General features: G+C 38.9%; 1 protein-coding gene across 3 annotated transcripts in view; it reads left to right on the top strand.

Annotated features, from left to right (window-relative positions):
- The window catches only part of LOC145488506 (transformation/transcription domain-associated protein-like), a 53740-nt gene that overhangs the window by 19794 nt on the left and 20265 nt on the right, over positions 1-13681 (top strand). For 2 of the 3 annotated variants that reach the window (XM_081467386.1, XM_081467384.1), the window contains exons 48-76: positions 383-447; positions 550-606; positions 1084-1188; positions 1286-1351; positions 1841-1930; positions 2145-2273; positions 2775-2888; positions 3724-3816; positions 4342-4412; positions 4877-4925; positions 5651-5707; positions 5797-5864; positions 6252-6363; positions 6545-6634; positions 7056-7220; positions 7809-7891; positions 8532-8601; positions 9217-9300; positions 9483-9590; positions 9766-9839; positions 10409-10508; positions 11025-11129; positions 11342-11377; positions 11662-11733; positions 12358-12462; positions 12576-12675; positions 12790-12836; positions 13025-13099; positions 13403-13480. In XM_081467386.1, the coding sequence (XP_081323512.1) occupies positions 383-447; positions 550-606; positions 1084-1188; positions 1286-1351; positions 1841-1930; positions 2145-2273; positions 2775-2888; positions 3724-3816; positions 4342-4412; positions 4877-4925; positions 5651-5707; positions 5797-5864; positions 6252-6363; positions 6545-6634; positions 7056-7220; positions 7809-7891; positions 8532-8601; positions 9217-9300; positions 9483-9590; positions 9766-9839; positions 10409-10508; positions 11025-11129; positions 11342-11377; positions 11662-11733; positions 12358-12462; positions 12576-12675; positions 12790-12836; positions 13025-13099; positions 13403-13480 (2468 nt within the window). The remainder of the gene's footprint in view (positions 1-382; positions 448-549; positions 607-1083; positions 1189-1285; positions 1352-1840; positions 1931-2144; positions 2274-2774; positions 2889-3723; positions 3817-4341; positions 4413-4876; positions 4926-5650; positions 5708-5796; positions 5865-6251; positions 6364-6544; positions 6635-7055; positions 7221-7808; positions 7892-8531; positions 8602-9216; positions 9301-9482; positions 9591-9765; positions 9840-10408; positions 10509-11024; positions 11130-11341; positions 11378-11661; positions 11734-12357; positions 12463-12575; positions 12676-12789; positions 12837-13024; positions 13100-13402; positions 13481-13681) is intronic. The other variant, XM_081467387.1, reaches the window with a different exon arrangement.

Here is a 13681-nt window from a genome sequence, read left to right as displayed (position 1 = left end):
AATATTAGACTGGCAATAGAATGATCTGATTGTTTGATTTTAGTTATTGGCCCTCTGAATTAACTTTTTTGTGTAATGAAATTGTGCATATTTATATGATATCAACCTTTTTTGTTAATGTTGCATGGTTTCATGATGAAGCCATCTTTTATTTACTGACAGTGCTATCCTATTTGTTTACATGAAATCTTATTTGGTTGTTGTTTTAAATTAATGTTGTTTCTTTTGTTTTGAAAGTGCCAAACCACTGTCAATACCCATTTTAACCAATCTAGTTTAAATATTGGTCAGTAGCATTTTGATTCCAGGAAATCATGGCCTAAATAATCAATTTATGACCAAACTGATGTATATTTGTTAATATTTCAATATTTTTTCCTAGATGCCCTGACTGCATGCCACTACATAGTTCAAGTGAAGGACAAGATCTTTACTGTTCTGTACAAGGTAAATAAAACTGTTCATAAAAACTTACACGTGCCTAACCTTTCTGTGACTTTTTATCTTGTAAAAAATAATATTATTTTTGCTGTTAATTTTTCTTTACAGGCATTGAATTCTCCTACTACAGAGATACAGGAGGCTGCCAAAGAATGTATGAAAAAGGTACCCAGCTAACATTCCTGGTTGTGTCAAATGTTATCCATTAATCTTTGAGTGTATGTTTGATTTTTTTGCTGACCATTCTATCAGTTTAAACATCAGCCAGTCAGTCAGTCAGTCAGTCAGTCAGTCAGTCAGTCAGTCAGTCAGTCAGTCAGTCAGTCATTCGGTTAGTCAGTCAGTTAGTCAGTCAGTTAGTAAGCCAGCCTGTCAGTGCATAAGTCCGTCAGAGCATCGGTGAGCCAGTCTGTTTGTCTGTCCGTCTTTAATTCAGTCAGTCAGTCGGTCAACAGTCTGTTATATCAACAGCCAAACTGGCTAGTCAATCACACCAGTAATCATACACATCCCAACTAACCAATCAACCAACCAACTGGCCAACTCACCCAACATTTCAATATTTAGTTAGCCTCTTAACCCTTTGTGTATGTTATAAAATGAGTAACAACTTCAATCTTTAACTCTTGTTTCCCTGATCAGTTCATGGCAGGAACTCAAGTTGATATGGAACAAGTTCACATGAGTATCAGACCATTGTTACTCAAGTTAGGAGACTACAGAAGTCTCAACTTGCAGCTTATCCAGGTCAGTCTTGACAATACAACACTGTATTTATTCTCCAAATAAGTTTATTTCCATACATGTGTATAAAATATTTTTTACTGATTCATTTCTTTTGCAGAGGTTGTCTCATCTAATGGAACTCTTCCCTGGCAGTTTTAATGAAAAGCTCTGTGAACAGCTCCTGGTAAGTTGTCATTGACACAGGAATGTACAGGAATATGGTTTACTATATAGAAGGAATATTTTAACAGGGGAGGTAAGAGACAAATATGGTTCCAAGGAGACGAGAGGGGGAGAAGGGAGAACAACAAAAAAAAACAGCAAACAGATAAATATGAGAAATAATCGAAGATATAATTCCTATTTGCAAAACGAACAGACTAAAGAATAGCTTTTTCTACAGCAATTGTATATAAACGATTTGTTTTGGTGTTTTTTATGAATCACATTTTAACATAGTTTTATTGTATAACTTCATTTGTAAAGTTTATCTAACTCTTCTCTAGATCAATAGCTGTGATTTTAAAGCTTCACTAAACTATCTATCTACATGTATCTATCTAGTGCAGCAGTCATATCATTCCTATTTTCCTTACTGGAAGCTCGTTGTTGTTTAGATCATGCATTCAGGGAAGAGTTTGAATTATAGTTCATGTCTTTATGTTCGTGTTAGGCTCACTTGAAGAAGTGGATGGATGTTGTCACAGCTGGCACCACTCAGACACAGCAGGCTGCGGGCAAAACCAACCACACCCCTGAGGATGTAAGTGACTTAAGATTAAACATTATAAAGAAAGCTTCTGGGAAAGAGGTTGATAAAGTACCAGTTGGCTGGTATGCAAGAATCGAGCGGCATTTTGTAACTTGTGTTAGCTCACTGAAACTTGCCATGCAGATGCTGTCTTTATCAGGGGCTACTTTCAATGATTCAAAGAGCCCTCGTGTCTTGTTTAACAATGTTTTCTGTACTTTACCAGTTTGCTCAGGAGCTAAAAATCTGCGCATCCATCATCAACATGTTTAACTTGATTCCTGCGGCCTCTTCAAAACTGATTGAGCCTCTTGTGACTTTGGTGCTCAAGGCAGAAAAAGCTCTTCTGATGGAGGTGAGTAGTGAAAGATAAAACACGTGTATTATTCAAACACTGTCATTTAAACTCCTGGAGTAAAGGCAGACACTATGGTTAAAAGGAGTGACCAAGGAAAGTTGGATAACTGTAACCTTGAGTGTGACAGCAAAATGGAATTAGAGTTGGCAAGGTTTTGCTTAATTTAAGAGGGAGACTCTAACAATTGGTTTCGATTGGAAAGGTTTAGTTTCCAGTGCCACTTTTTCCAGCCCAACCTCCTTGTCGTACTATCGAGAGTTTTTACAATCGCCTCATTTGTCATCTAATAATTCACGTGGCTCTCAAAAGACTAGCGATAGGGTTGGTCATGAAACGAATATGAAAAATGACATCTGCGTGGTTGAAATTATACATGTAGTTACAGAATCCACAAAACAAGTACAGGGAACAAAACGTTCCTCTATGGCATAATAATTAATCTCCCGTGATGGGAAGCGAAAATGCAAAACCGTAGTAACAGCAGTCAATTTGTTTCAGATTGGAAGTCCCTTAAGAGCGCCACTGTTGAAGTTCCTGATTTGTTATCCCACTCAGACAGTGGATTATTTCCTACTGCAACTCGCAGGATCTCAAATGAACCGTCTGCTTATGGTGAGGGAAACACTTGTTTTATTTTTAATTGATCTAATATTTTTAATTCACATGTGTCTTCGGGTTTCTACATCAAAAATTTGGGAATCAGTTCCTTTTAGCCTAAAAAACCTACGATATAATTCATAAGAATCAGTATAAGCAGTACCTCTTAAATACTTAAAATATATTGAATCATTACATAGCTACAAGTGACTATTATTGAATTAATAATAGTCACTTGTAGCTATGTAATGTATGTATATCTTTCTGTAATGTATTTTTAGCAGTGTATGTTTTTTGTATTGTACTTTTGTTCTACCACGTTTAGCTTAACATTGTGGTAACCAGCGCGAAAGCTCATGGCTACTCTTGTTACCATGCACATGTCTTTATATTCTTTTCCATAACCATTTGTAGCAAATATTTCTCTTTTTATATTTATAATACTAACTAACTTAAAGACTGTAAATAGTACACAATAAAGAAGTTGAGTTGAGTCAGTGGATCTGATACTGACCGTTTGAGTGCTGTGTGTGTGTGTGTGTGTGTGTGTGTGTGTGTGTGTGTGTGTGTGTGTGTGTGTGTGTGTGCTGTGTAGGTGTTTTGTGTTTTATGTCCTAAGCTACACTGCATGTAAACTTAGTCAACCGACCTTTATTTCAGTTTATCTATTTATGTAATACCTTAATTGGCTGCCTGGCTCCACTACCCCCTATGGTTATTTCGGCCAGCCAATACTCTGATTTAATATTTCGTTTTGTCTTTCTATAGAATGCAACTAATACTACAAATAAAGGTTGTTGTATAGTTTCAACGGAAAACGTTCTAGTTATATATTTTTTTTCTTTTTCAGTATATTCTTAGTCAGGACAACTCCAAACCTTTGAGACAAACTTTAGAGGCGCATTCCTTGAAACTAGTGAACAGCACATTCAGCATTCCACAGGTAAAGCTTGGTTTTTGCTTGTCCAGGGAGGCGTTTTAGGTTTAAGAAATTAAAACTTAAAGTTAAAGGAGCTGGGCCACGGTTTGCGCAACACGAAAAGTTTAGCCTAGATTTTTCGAGTTTGTCGTTTGTAATCCGTGTCAATCTTCTCCATCCTTAGCCATCCGTGCTCTGTTATGGTTTATAATTATCCCTTTGGTGTTTTTCTATCTTAGTGGACTATTATTTTCAGGTTTCCTTTAATTTAAAGGTAATTTTGCACGCTCCCAAAATAACTCAAAATACCGTGACTGAGCTCCTTTAACCCGTCAGTGAGTAAGACAGCTTAGAATGCTTGACTATAATCTCGTAAGGTGTCTTGATTTTGCCATATTTTACTGTAGAAAATAAACAGACAGTTTTTTGTAAGAATACTTCTGAGAAATGATTGAAGTTATTTTCCGTAAGAAAGCTTCAGCAGCCATTTTCGAATATCGCCTTCAGTGGCTTCTCAATGTGTTTTACTCCGTTTTCTTTGTTATTTAGCCGCCTGAGGACCAAGTTTCAGCTGTTCAGAAAAAGATGGAGTTACAAAACCAAGGAATTCAGATCATCAGGTTATCTTGCTCTCATGTTTTGATGTACTTCATTGCTCCTTGATCTTACTTTGCTCTTGAAACCAGGTGGCCTCATGGTTTGTGCGCTCGTCTTCAGAGTCGAGTGTTACGTTGTGTTCTTGTGCAAGACACTTTATTCTCACAGTGCCTCTCTCCACCCAGGTGTATAAATAAGTAGCGGCGAATTTACTGCTGGGGGTAACCCTGCGATGGACTAGCATCTCATCCAGAGGGGAGTAGAAATATTCCTAGTCGTTCTATGCTACAGAAACCGGAGTAAGTTCTGACCTGATGGGCCACTTGGCCCGTATGCAGACTTTACCCACCGAACTCTACATGATTTGGTAAACTATTCCATTCATAAATAATTCGTCTAAAATAGCGGTACTTAGAAACAATGCTCATAGCATTAGCTACATAGTAAGGTGTGTGAATTCTAATCTTTGTGCATGCTCTCTCGTCAGGTTGTTGGTGAAGTTTAATGATTCCTGGCTTCCAGAGCATCCTGTTTTGGTAAGTGCTACCTACAAAAATTTGTGGATTAGCTTTGCGTCAATTCTGTTTTTTTTTTTTTTCATCATACAGACGCTAGCACGAAAGGGCCATTATCACTTGTGACGATATCTAATTAAAACTGTAACAAGCTCGTCAATTCAAAATGTCGACTTAATCGTCTCACATAAAAAAGCAAAAAGTGATTTCGACATTGCAACAAACATTTGACAATTTTGCTACAAATCTGAAGAAAATTCACAAACCCTTGTATACTGGTTGATAATTTGTTCCTATAATTATTATAATTCATTTCCATCCTTGCGTTCATTAGCCATCTTCATTTCGGATTGACAGAATCTACAGAATCCAACCATTGTCTGCTCCCCCATCAGGATAATATCATAAATCTCAGGGAGGGCTCGAAAAAAAACTTCATTTCCAGCTAGCCCTTTGGACAAGTAGCTCTGGAGTTTTTGCGGCCCTGGGCAAGTACGAGTGTGCTTTTTTCCGATTTCGTTGGCCGACAACTTGGATGAGCCTTTGCCCATTGGGCAAGTGAGAATGAAAAGTTACTCGCCCTTCGGGAAAAGATACTTGTCCCGTAAGAACGGACGCCATTTTTGCCGGTCCTGTATTCTGTTTTAAGCTTTTCAAATCATGCTACGAATAGATGACTAACCCGGAAATCTACTTTACTTTAGTTAGTAATTTTTTAAATATTTTGTTTTTACTTTTTACGCTAGATTGGCCATCTTCGACGAATCTGGGTGTCAAGCAGTTTTCAGGATCGACTCAAGAAGGTACAACCGTGTTCTGATCTGAGATACTTTGCACTATTTGTAATCTATTCTGTGAACTGGTTTTTTAAATTTTATTTTTGGCATTTTAGGATGGAACGCCAATTCATCGCTGGAGGGAACCCAAACTCCTTGCCAAATGTTTGCTGAACTATATCAAGTAAGTTGGTCATGGCATCATAATGCGCCTTATCAGGTGTTAGCGTGGAACATGAGTGTAGTGTTAAACAGGGTTACACCAACTCTTGAAACTGAAAGTACTACAATGCTTGTTGTCTTCAATTTTAATTCCGAGGATCTGTGTATTTAAGTCTTTCTTGCAAAGTGCCTCACCTGTGAAGTCCATGAATTTTGCAGCATGTTTCACAAGTGACCTTGCTTACTGCGAATCTTCCATAGCTTGTTGTTAGAAGTATCTTACTGGAAGGTGGAAGGCCATGGGTTTCGCTGCCGTCTGGTGTTTTTTATTAATTTAACATTAATTCCGTGTGCTGAGGATTTAGATTTTGAAGTTGGTACTGTAACTGACCTCTGCCCTTGACTGCAGGCACCGCCCATCTGAAGTGGAATTACTGTTCCAGTTACTCCGTGTGTTCACCATCAGGCACGTACCTGATTTCCATTTTTTGAGGAAATTTTTGGAAGAAACAGTAGCGAAGGTAGGCATGTTTTTTTTTCCTGTAACGTAAGGCACATAGATAGCAAATCAATGGAGTCTCTTCATTTACGTTTTACCTTACAGGATAAGTGAGCTCAAAACATACCACACTTTGCTACAATGATTTATAAATTAGCAGGAATATTGGTAACATTATCGCTGGTGTTAATCGTCTTTCCCAGGGTTACTCAGTTGAGCAAAAGAGAGCTGTCTTCTTCAAATTCGTGGAGCTGTTTCATGATCAGAATTTTCCACAAGAACTTAAAGCCAAGGTATCTATCAACCTATCATTATTTACTGAATCTTTCCATGTTCTTGCTCGCTGATTAGTAGCGATGAAGAACGTGTGTAGAGCAGCCATTTTCCACACTCTGTAAACTGTGTACTAACATTACTACGTGTTTTCCTTTCGCTCAGGAGGTCTTTCATAAGATTGGTCTGGCCAAATCTTCTCCAAAGTTTTAGGGTCCCTTAAGGATCTTAAGTTTTATGGTTCATAGTCTCAGTTTACGATCTGAAACTAATAATGAGATCACCAGCGTGTGCAATTGTTCGCTCTTTGTAAAGATCTAACCATTCATAGATGTCATGAAGAACCTTACCCAACACAGTAGTCTGAAAGGAAGTGCATTGAAAACACCCTGTGAGTGATATACTAGTAAGTGTTTTCTTGTATGTTTTTGCTTTCTTCAGGCCTTGCAGTATGTACTAATCCCCATGTTTCAAGTGTCGTTTGAACGTGGAGAGGGTGATGCCCTGATAGGCGGACCCCCCAGCCCAGAACAGGACAGTAACGAAAATGTCATCAGTGTGTTCGTGTGCAAGGTCGTGGATCCAGATAATCCGTTTGGGACATCCGTAAGTCAAAGACTGTAGCTATTTCTCGTAGACTAATGGTAGCCATGCCAGGCAGACCGCCACAACCTGAACTTTATTGTAAACTCAACAAAACTATACATATACATCATGCATGAATAGGGAAATAACACCATAAGCGAGGTTTTTAGATGAGACGAACAAAACATACAGTGCTTACTAGAAATGTTTTGGGTGGGCGAGTGGGAAAAGGTTAGTAGTGGCGGACGCAACAAAAATAACTGCCCGCCAAAGGTCACACGACCCATTCCCAGGCTCCTTCCCTCCAGCGCCTTTTCAAGTTTTTCGTTTCACTCAGTGTAAAATAACATTTGTGACTTTCAAAAGTAAGAGCGTGTCTTTTTAGGATGTTTTGCACTTCATTCGCTTACAAATTTAAAATTGCTTTCTTCTCATGCGGCCAGTGAGGTGCAACACCCAAATCAATCTTACTTACACTTGTATCGCTCTTTCCGTGCATACCACAATTATCTGAGAAGCATGTGTGTGGCGGTGTAATGTCTGAGGTTATGAGTGCCTTATTGGCGTATTATATGAACCGAGGCAAGTTTAATCGTTTTGCTATTTCAGGATGCCGTGCGAATTCTGTTGCTGCAGTTTTCAGCTTTGCTTGTAGAGCATGCCTCACAGCATATCCATGATGCTGCAAATAAGTAAGTTGAATCTAAATCATAGTGTTAACTCTTATTGTGTAGCTATACTCCGTAGAGTACAAATAAAACATTGCCGTAACCTTGCTTCTGAGAAGAAAGCATTGCCTTTAAAGGGGGAGAAAATTACCATCTACTTCCCTCTGATTCTTATTAAAACGATGGCAAAATCAGTCGCCTATTCCAACTATAGGAAGCTCAAGCAAACCACGACGGCAACGGCAACGAGAACGTCACCGAACAAAAGGTTTAATGAGCAAAACAATAGCTGTGCACGTTCGTTATAAATGAAATCTTTGTGCATTTCGTTGCCGTCCTTTCTGCAAAACAAGAACATGAAATGATCAAGTTCTGCGTATTTTGGAGCGGCTAATTTTTCGCATTTTTATTTGGAATTGAACGCTGGCGTTACATATTTAGTTTGAGCTCGTTCTGAGACCGATAGGCACACTAAACAGATCTAAACAATTAAGAAATTCGAAGGTGAAATATAAGCGTTGTCCTCGGGGTCGCCGTCGTCATTGCTCAAGCTTCCTAATAAAGCGGGCTACTTCAGAACTTTATGACAACTCTGGCCTTTTTGTAAGCATTGTTTATCATCATTTCTTTGTCATGAGGTAACTGTTTTCTTCTTTCTGTAAAGGCGCCAAGGAATTAAATTGCGTCGTCTGATGACATTTGCCTGGCCTTGTTTACTGTCCAAACAATGCGTGGTAAGGTTCTTGTTTTTCTGTGTTGCTTTCCTAAAGATATCGTTAATCCAAAAGAAGAGGAACTCAATTTGACTCACTGAGAAATACATAGAATCCTCGAACTATCATTTAGAATTCGAATTCTCGATTCTCGTGTAATTGGAAACACCACTAACCAGTCCTTGACATTTTCTGGTTTTTCTACAACGATTTATGTCAGGACAATGGGACATAGACATGGAGATGGCAATTTTTCCTGGACAATTTTGTCTAAGGGAGAAGGGCGTAATTAGGTTAACCCTATGTGAAGCAGCAACCAAGGCCAGACCACAACACCGGGAACAACATGCCCTAACTCTTTGCGATGAGTGCGTGGGTTCTTTAACGTCCCCTGCTGACACTGAAGATGCAGGAGACGGGGCCTATGGTTTATCTTCCTTATCCGAGAAGACTTGAACGTCTAACCATTTGCAGATGTAATTACAAAGGCAGCAAATTCTCCTCAGTCATTTTAAGACCTTGAGTGTTGGTCCGGTCTGAGGCTCGAACCTTCGACCTCCTGCACAGCAGTCTGGCGCTCAACCAGCTGAGCTAACCAGGGGTCGGACAATCTGATTTTGCTGTTTCTCCTTTTAGGACCCATCCACCAAGTACCACGGACATTTGTTACTTGCCCACATCATTGCAAAGTTTGCTATTCACAAGAGAATTGTGCTGCAGGTAAGACGGCTCTTTAGAAAACTGAGGAGAGAAGAAAACTTGTTTGTATGTAATTCATACAGCAAAGATACTTATTTGTTTTGACGAGACTACAAGCAGTTCTTTCACTTTGATGTGAATGTAACAAGACGTTGCCGTGGTTACGGCGTACTTATTTCAAATGTGATATCCTGCACTATTAGGTATTCCACAGCTTGCTGAAGGCTCATGCAGTCGAGGCTCGTGGTGTCGTCAAACAGGCTCTTGATATTTTAACACCAGCTATGCCAGCAAGAATGGAAGACGGAAATGTAAGTTATAACTTCTTTATCTTTTTCTATTCATTTTAACGACTCATTAACCAAAATCAAGGTCTTTACGGGAAAATCTCAGACCTCGACCGTGTTATATCGGCTACAAGAACAAGTCATATAATAACGTTTGTTATCGTTTAGCCTGAAGTGTCAGTTGTTGAATCTCTTCCAGGCGAAGTTAACTCACTGGACAAAGAAGATCATTGTGGAAGAAGGACACACGGTGGCACAACTGGTTCACATGCTGTATGTTACGATATTCGTACTTAGAAAAACAAAGTTGTTTCAGCACACATAATTAACAGCTAATAATAATAATAATCTTTATTGAGGAAACTTTTTCACGTACATGTGGTTTTCGAAAAGGACCTCAAAGATTAATACTAATTAATAGAACTAAAAATATGAAATTTATAAAACACTTAAGTTAAAAAATTAAAAACCTGTCTCTTCAAATATTTAAGCTGGAAGGAAAATCGTAGTTTTCCATCACATTCCTACTCTTGTATCAACTATAGCTGAGAATTTAAGTGAGCCTGTAGTGTTCTGCTGAGTTGCTTAGCAACAGGACTTATGCTTTATGGCGTTATGATGACGTGACACCTACCTATGTTTGGAATACTTCGAAGTACTCTCGCTGTTTTTTATTGGATGATAGGACTCGGAAATTTTAGAATAATGCTATGAAACTTTGCCAAAAACAAATTATGACAATTGTTCATTCAACTATTATAGTGTACTTGTACATAGTTGTACAGTGTAAGGGTGTAAGGTTCAATGTTGGAAGGTGACTGAAGGTGTTTGTTGTCTTACAGGACGTTACTGGTTCGACATTATCGAGTATACTATCCAGTAAGAATTCACCTGATACAGCACATGGTTAGTGCTATGCAAAGGCTTGGATTCACTGCCAATGTAAGTGTCCAATTTCTAGTTTTATTTCAATGGCCCTATCAACAGTACGCCGGAGAAATTTGGAAACGTGGCTTTATTTCTACTGTTAGGCCTACCGTCCACACTGATCCGTCACGAAAACTGAGCTTTTCGAAAGCGCTCTTCAAACCGGAGGAATGTAAAAACGCCGGCTTGGTGTTTTCGTGTGGGCGGAAAACACTTCGAAAACGGAGCTTTTCGAAAACGATGACGTCACGGTAATGATGTGATTTCCCTGACGGAGTTTTCCTCAAACACAAATCCAAAATGACCGGTGATTGTTGCGTTTTTAAATTTCTCCGGCGTAGTGTGGACGGAAAATATTTGGTGGGTTTTCAGAGTTAAAACACCGTTTTCAGATTTTTCCGGTGTAGTGTGGACGTAGCATATGTTATCTTGCAAAATATGAGGCAATAATCTAATAAAACTGCACTGTAACCTTGGGATTTGGTGGGGAATCTCTGCTGCTAAAATTCACTTCCAATTGTTTTAATTTAGGCTTCCATTGAACACCGCAAACTTGCTGTAGACCTGGCTGAAGTGATTTTAAAATGGGAACTGCAACGAATCAAGGACGATCAAGAACAAACGACAAGTTCAGAGGTAAGGTATCTTGTGTAGAATGAGGTTCCGTCTGGACTAGCATGTCTGTGTTTAGCACAGAGGCTGTGAAGAGTTTCATTTGTAAGATGTCACAGCAACAGCATTAACGTAAATAAGAACAGTAAGCATGTACCACCAAAGATTGGTAATCTAGAATACACAGTTTATAAAGTTGCGCGTTAATCTTAGATTTGTCAATGTTTTCTTTTCAGCAGACAGAACCAGCCACTCCTGTAACTGCTTCACAAGTAAGTGCCATTGGCTTTGTGAGCCCTCGCGAAGTCGTTTAACTTGTTAATTGCGATTGCCTATTACATTGCTGCTGCAAATTGTTCAAACATACTAAAGGCATTTGAAGTATCGTACTTGAGAACTTAAGAAAGATATATTGTAACAAGTGTCCCGGACATCATAACACATCGTTCTTTTCCATATGGTAAGTTGATGTCTTTTTAGAAGGTTTTTCCACATACAATTCAGGAGTTATCCATTGGGTTCTTTGATTTCTCAAGTGATGTGTTCTCATCTTCAGGTGGGAAGTGTTAAGCGGCCATCTGAAGACTCTGCCACGCCAGAAACAAAGAGGACAAGATCAATGTCCCAGGTTAGTGGATGTGCCTGAAACTCTACTTTTATATCTACTTGAATTTTTTTTTTTAATGCGTACCCTCTCACAGGAACGTGAAGTAAATAGAGAAGTCGAGAATTTATTTATTAAAGCTCGCCCGTTACTACACTGTGTAGGTATGGTCTTGCATGCAGCTGCGATTGTATCTGTAATCATGTCGGTAGGAAATGAATAATTCAATGGCTCATAGTTTAATCAGGGTTGCCACAGGTCAGGAAGTGGTAAGGGAAAAAAATTCTTCAAGGTCAGGGAAAAGTCAGACAATTTTATTTTGAGTTTAGAAAAATTGACCTTTTCAAGAAAGTTAGGAAAAATTGAATCATTTAACACGGCTGATTGAATACCATTGAAGGCTGGAAGAAACATTTGGGGTCACCGTGATCTCAACGATATTTTTCCTTAATGAAGAAGGAAAATTTGTTGAAAACTCGTCAGTCTAAGTCTTAATGAACGAGTAGAAAGGACAGTTGTAAGATCGCTACTAGATCTGACATTTTGTATTGGTCAGGGAAATGCTATTTTTATCAGGGAAAATCAGGGAATTTCGAAATGTCATGTCTGTTTCAACCATTTTAATGTGTTTACGTCGTTTGTATTCAGAGCACAGCGTCTCGGGTAGCAGTTCAGGAAAGTCAGATCAAGTCACCGCTGGAGAAGCACCATGCTGATGCTGTGGTCAACTTCCTCCTTAGAATTGCTTGTCAGGTAAAACTTAGCAAGCTTGATCTTACAGTACAAAACAATGAAATTATACGATAAACGGTAAAAAACTGTCAGGACGTGAAACTGTCTGCTAAATGCAGTGTGTTACATTGTAGGTGAATGAACCATCCACCACCATGGGATCCCCTGGTGAAACTCTGTCACGGCGCTGCGTTGCGTTACTGAAGACCGCGCTGAGACCAGATGTGTGGCCAGGTGGGTGATTAATGAGTACTGACAGGGTGGGGGTTGGGCTACCCTGGAATAAGCTGGAGTATATTGATTATGAGTAAAATTGAAGGATTGTTGATAACATTTGTCTTTTTTTAGGAACTGATTTGCGAGTGGGATGGCTGGACAAGATTCTGGTTACAGTGGTAAGTGAATAATTTGCCTGTTTCTGATGAAGCCAAACATTTGGTCGTGAAGTTTGGTTGAAACCTTCAAACTTATGCACTCATTTTCCTCTTATCTCCTTAATATCCCCTGCAAGTTAAAAGGGCAACTCTCCACCTGTGCAGTGAAATTAAATAATATAAACGAATTGTCACGTTATGCCTTTTAGGATCAAACACCAGCTGCCAACTATGCCAATGTCTGCACAGCTATTGAGATCTTAACTTATCTGTTGTCAGTTCTGGTAAGTGAAAATACTGTATGGTGTCCTAAAAGAAACTGATTCTTTCATAACAGTAATTTTGGTCCTAGTTAATAGACTTTCACTTCAAGTTTTTAACTGTTGGTGAACAGAGGCTGTTAAGGGGTAGCCATAATCAACTGGAATCCACAGTTGATTCTTAGAGTTCCAATCGGCATTATTTCAGGATCGTGTTGCTTAGCAACCTTATGTAAACATCACGGGCTCAGCCGAGCTCTCTGACCAATAAGTGCTTAGTGCCACGATCGTTCAGAACGTTTCTCTGATATGACATTTCTCTTTCAGCCACAGCAAACCATCCTGACACTGTTTAAACCTCTTCAGAGAGGCATAGCTACGTGTATGACATGCCAAAACACCAAGGTACTACTGTAATGTTGAACTACAAAGTACAGTATTTATTGCCAATCGTAACTCTGTTTAAACCTCTTCAGAGAGGCATAGCCGCATGTATGACATGCCAAAACACCAAGGTTCTGCAGTGATAAACTACAAAGTACAGTGCGCATTGCAAATATAATGAATAAAATAAAAATGAATTGTAATATTTAGAGAAGAAATTAC

This window comes from Orbicella franksi, chromosome 5 (genome assembly GCF_964199315.1).
Source record: "Orbicella franksi chromosome 5, jaOrbFran1.1, whole genome shotgun sequence".
Classification (NCBI taxonomy): Eukaryota; Metazoa; Cnidaria; class Anthozoa; order Scleractinia; family Merulinidae; genus Orbicella; species Orbicella franksi.
Note: the sequence above shows the minus strand (reverse complement) of the source record. Positions and strands in the feature narration are given on the sequence as shown.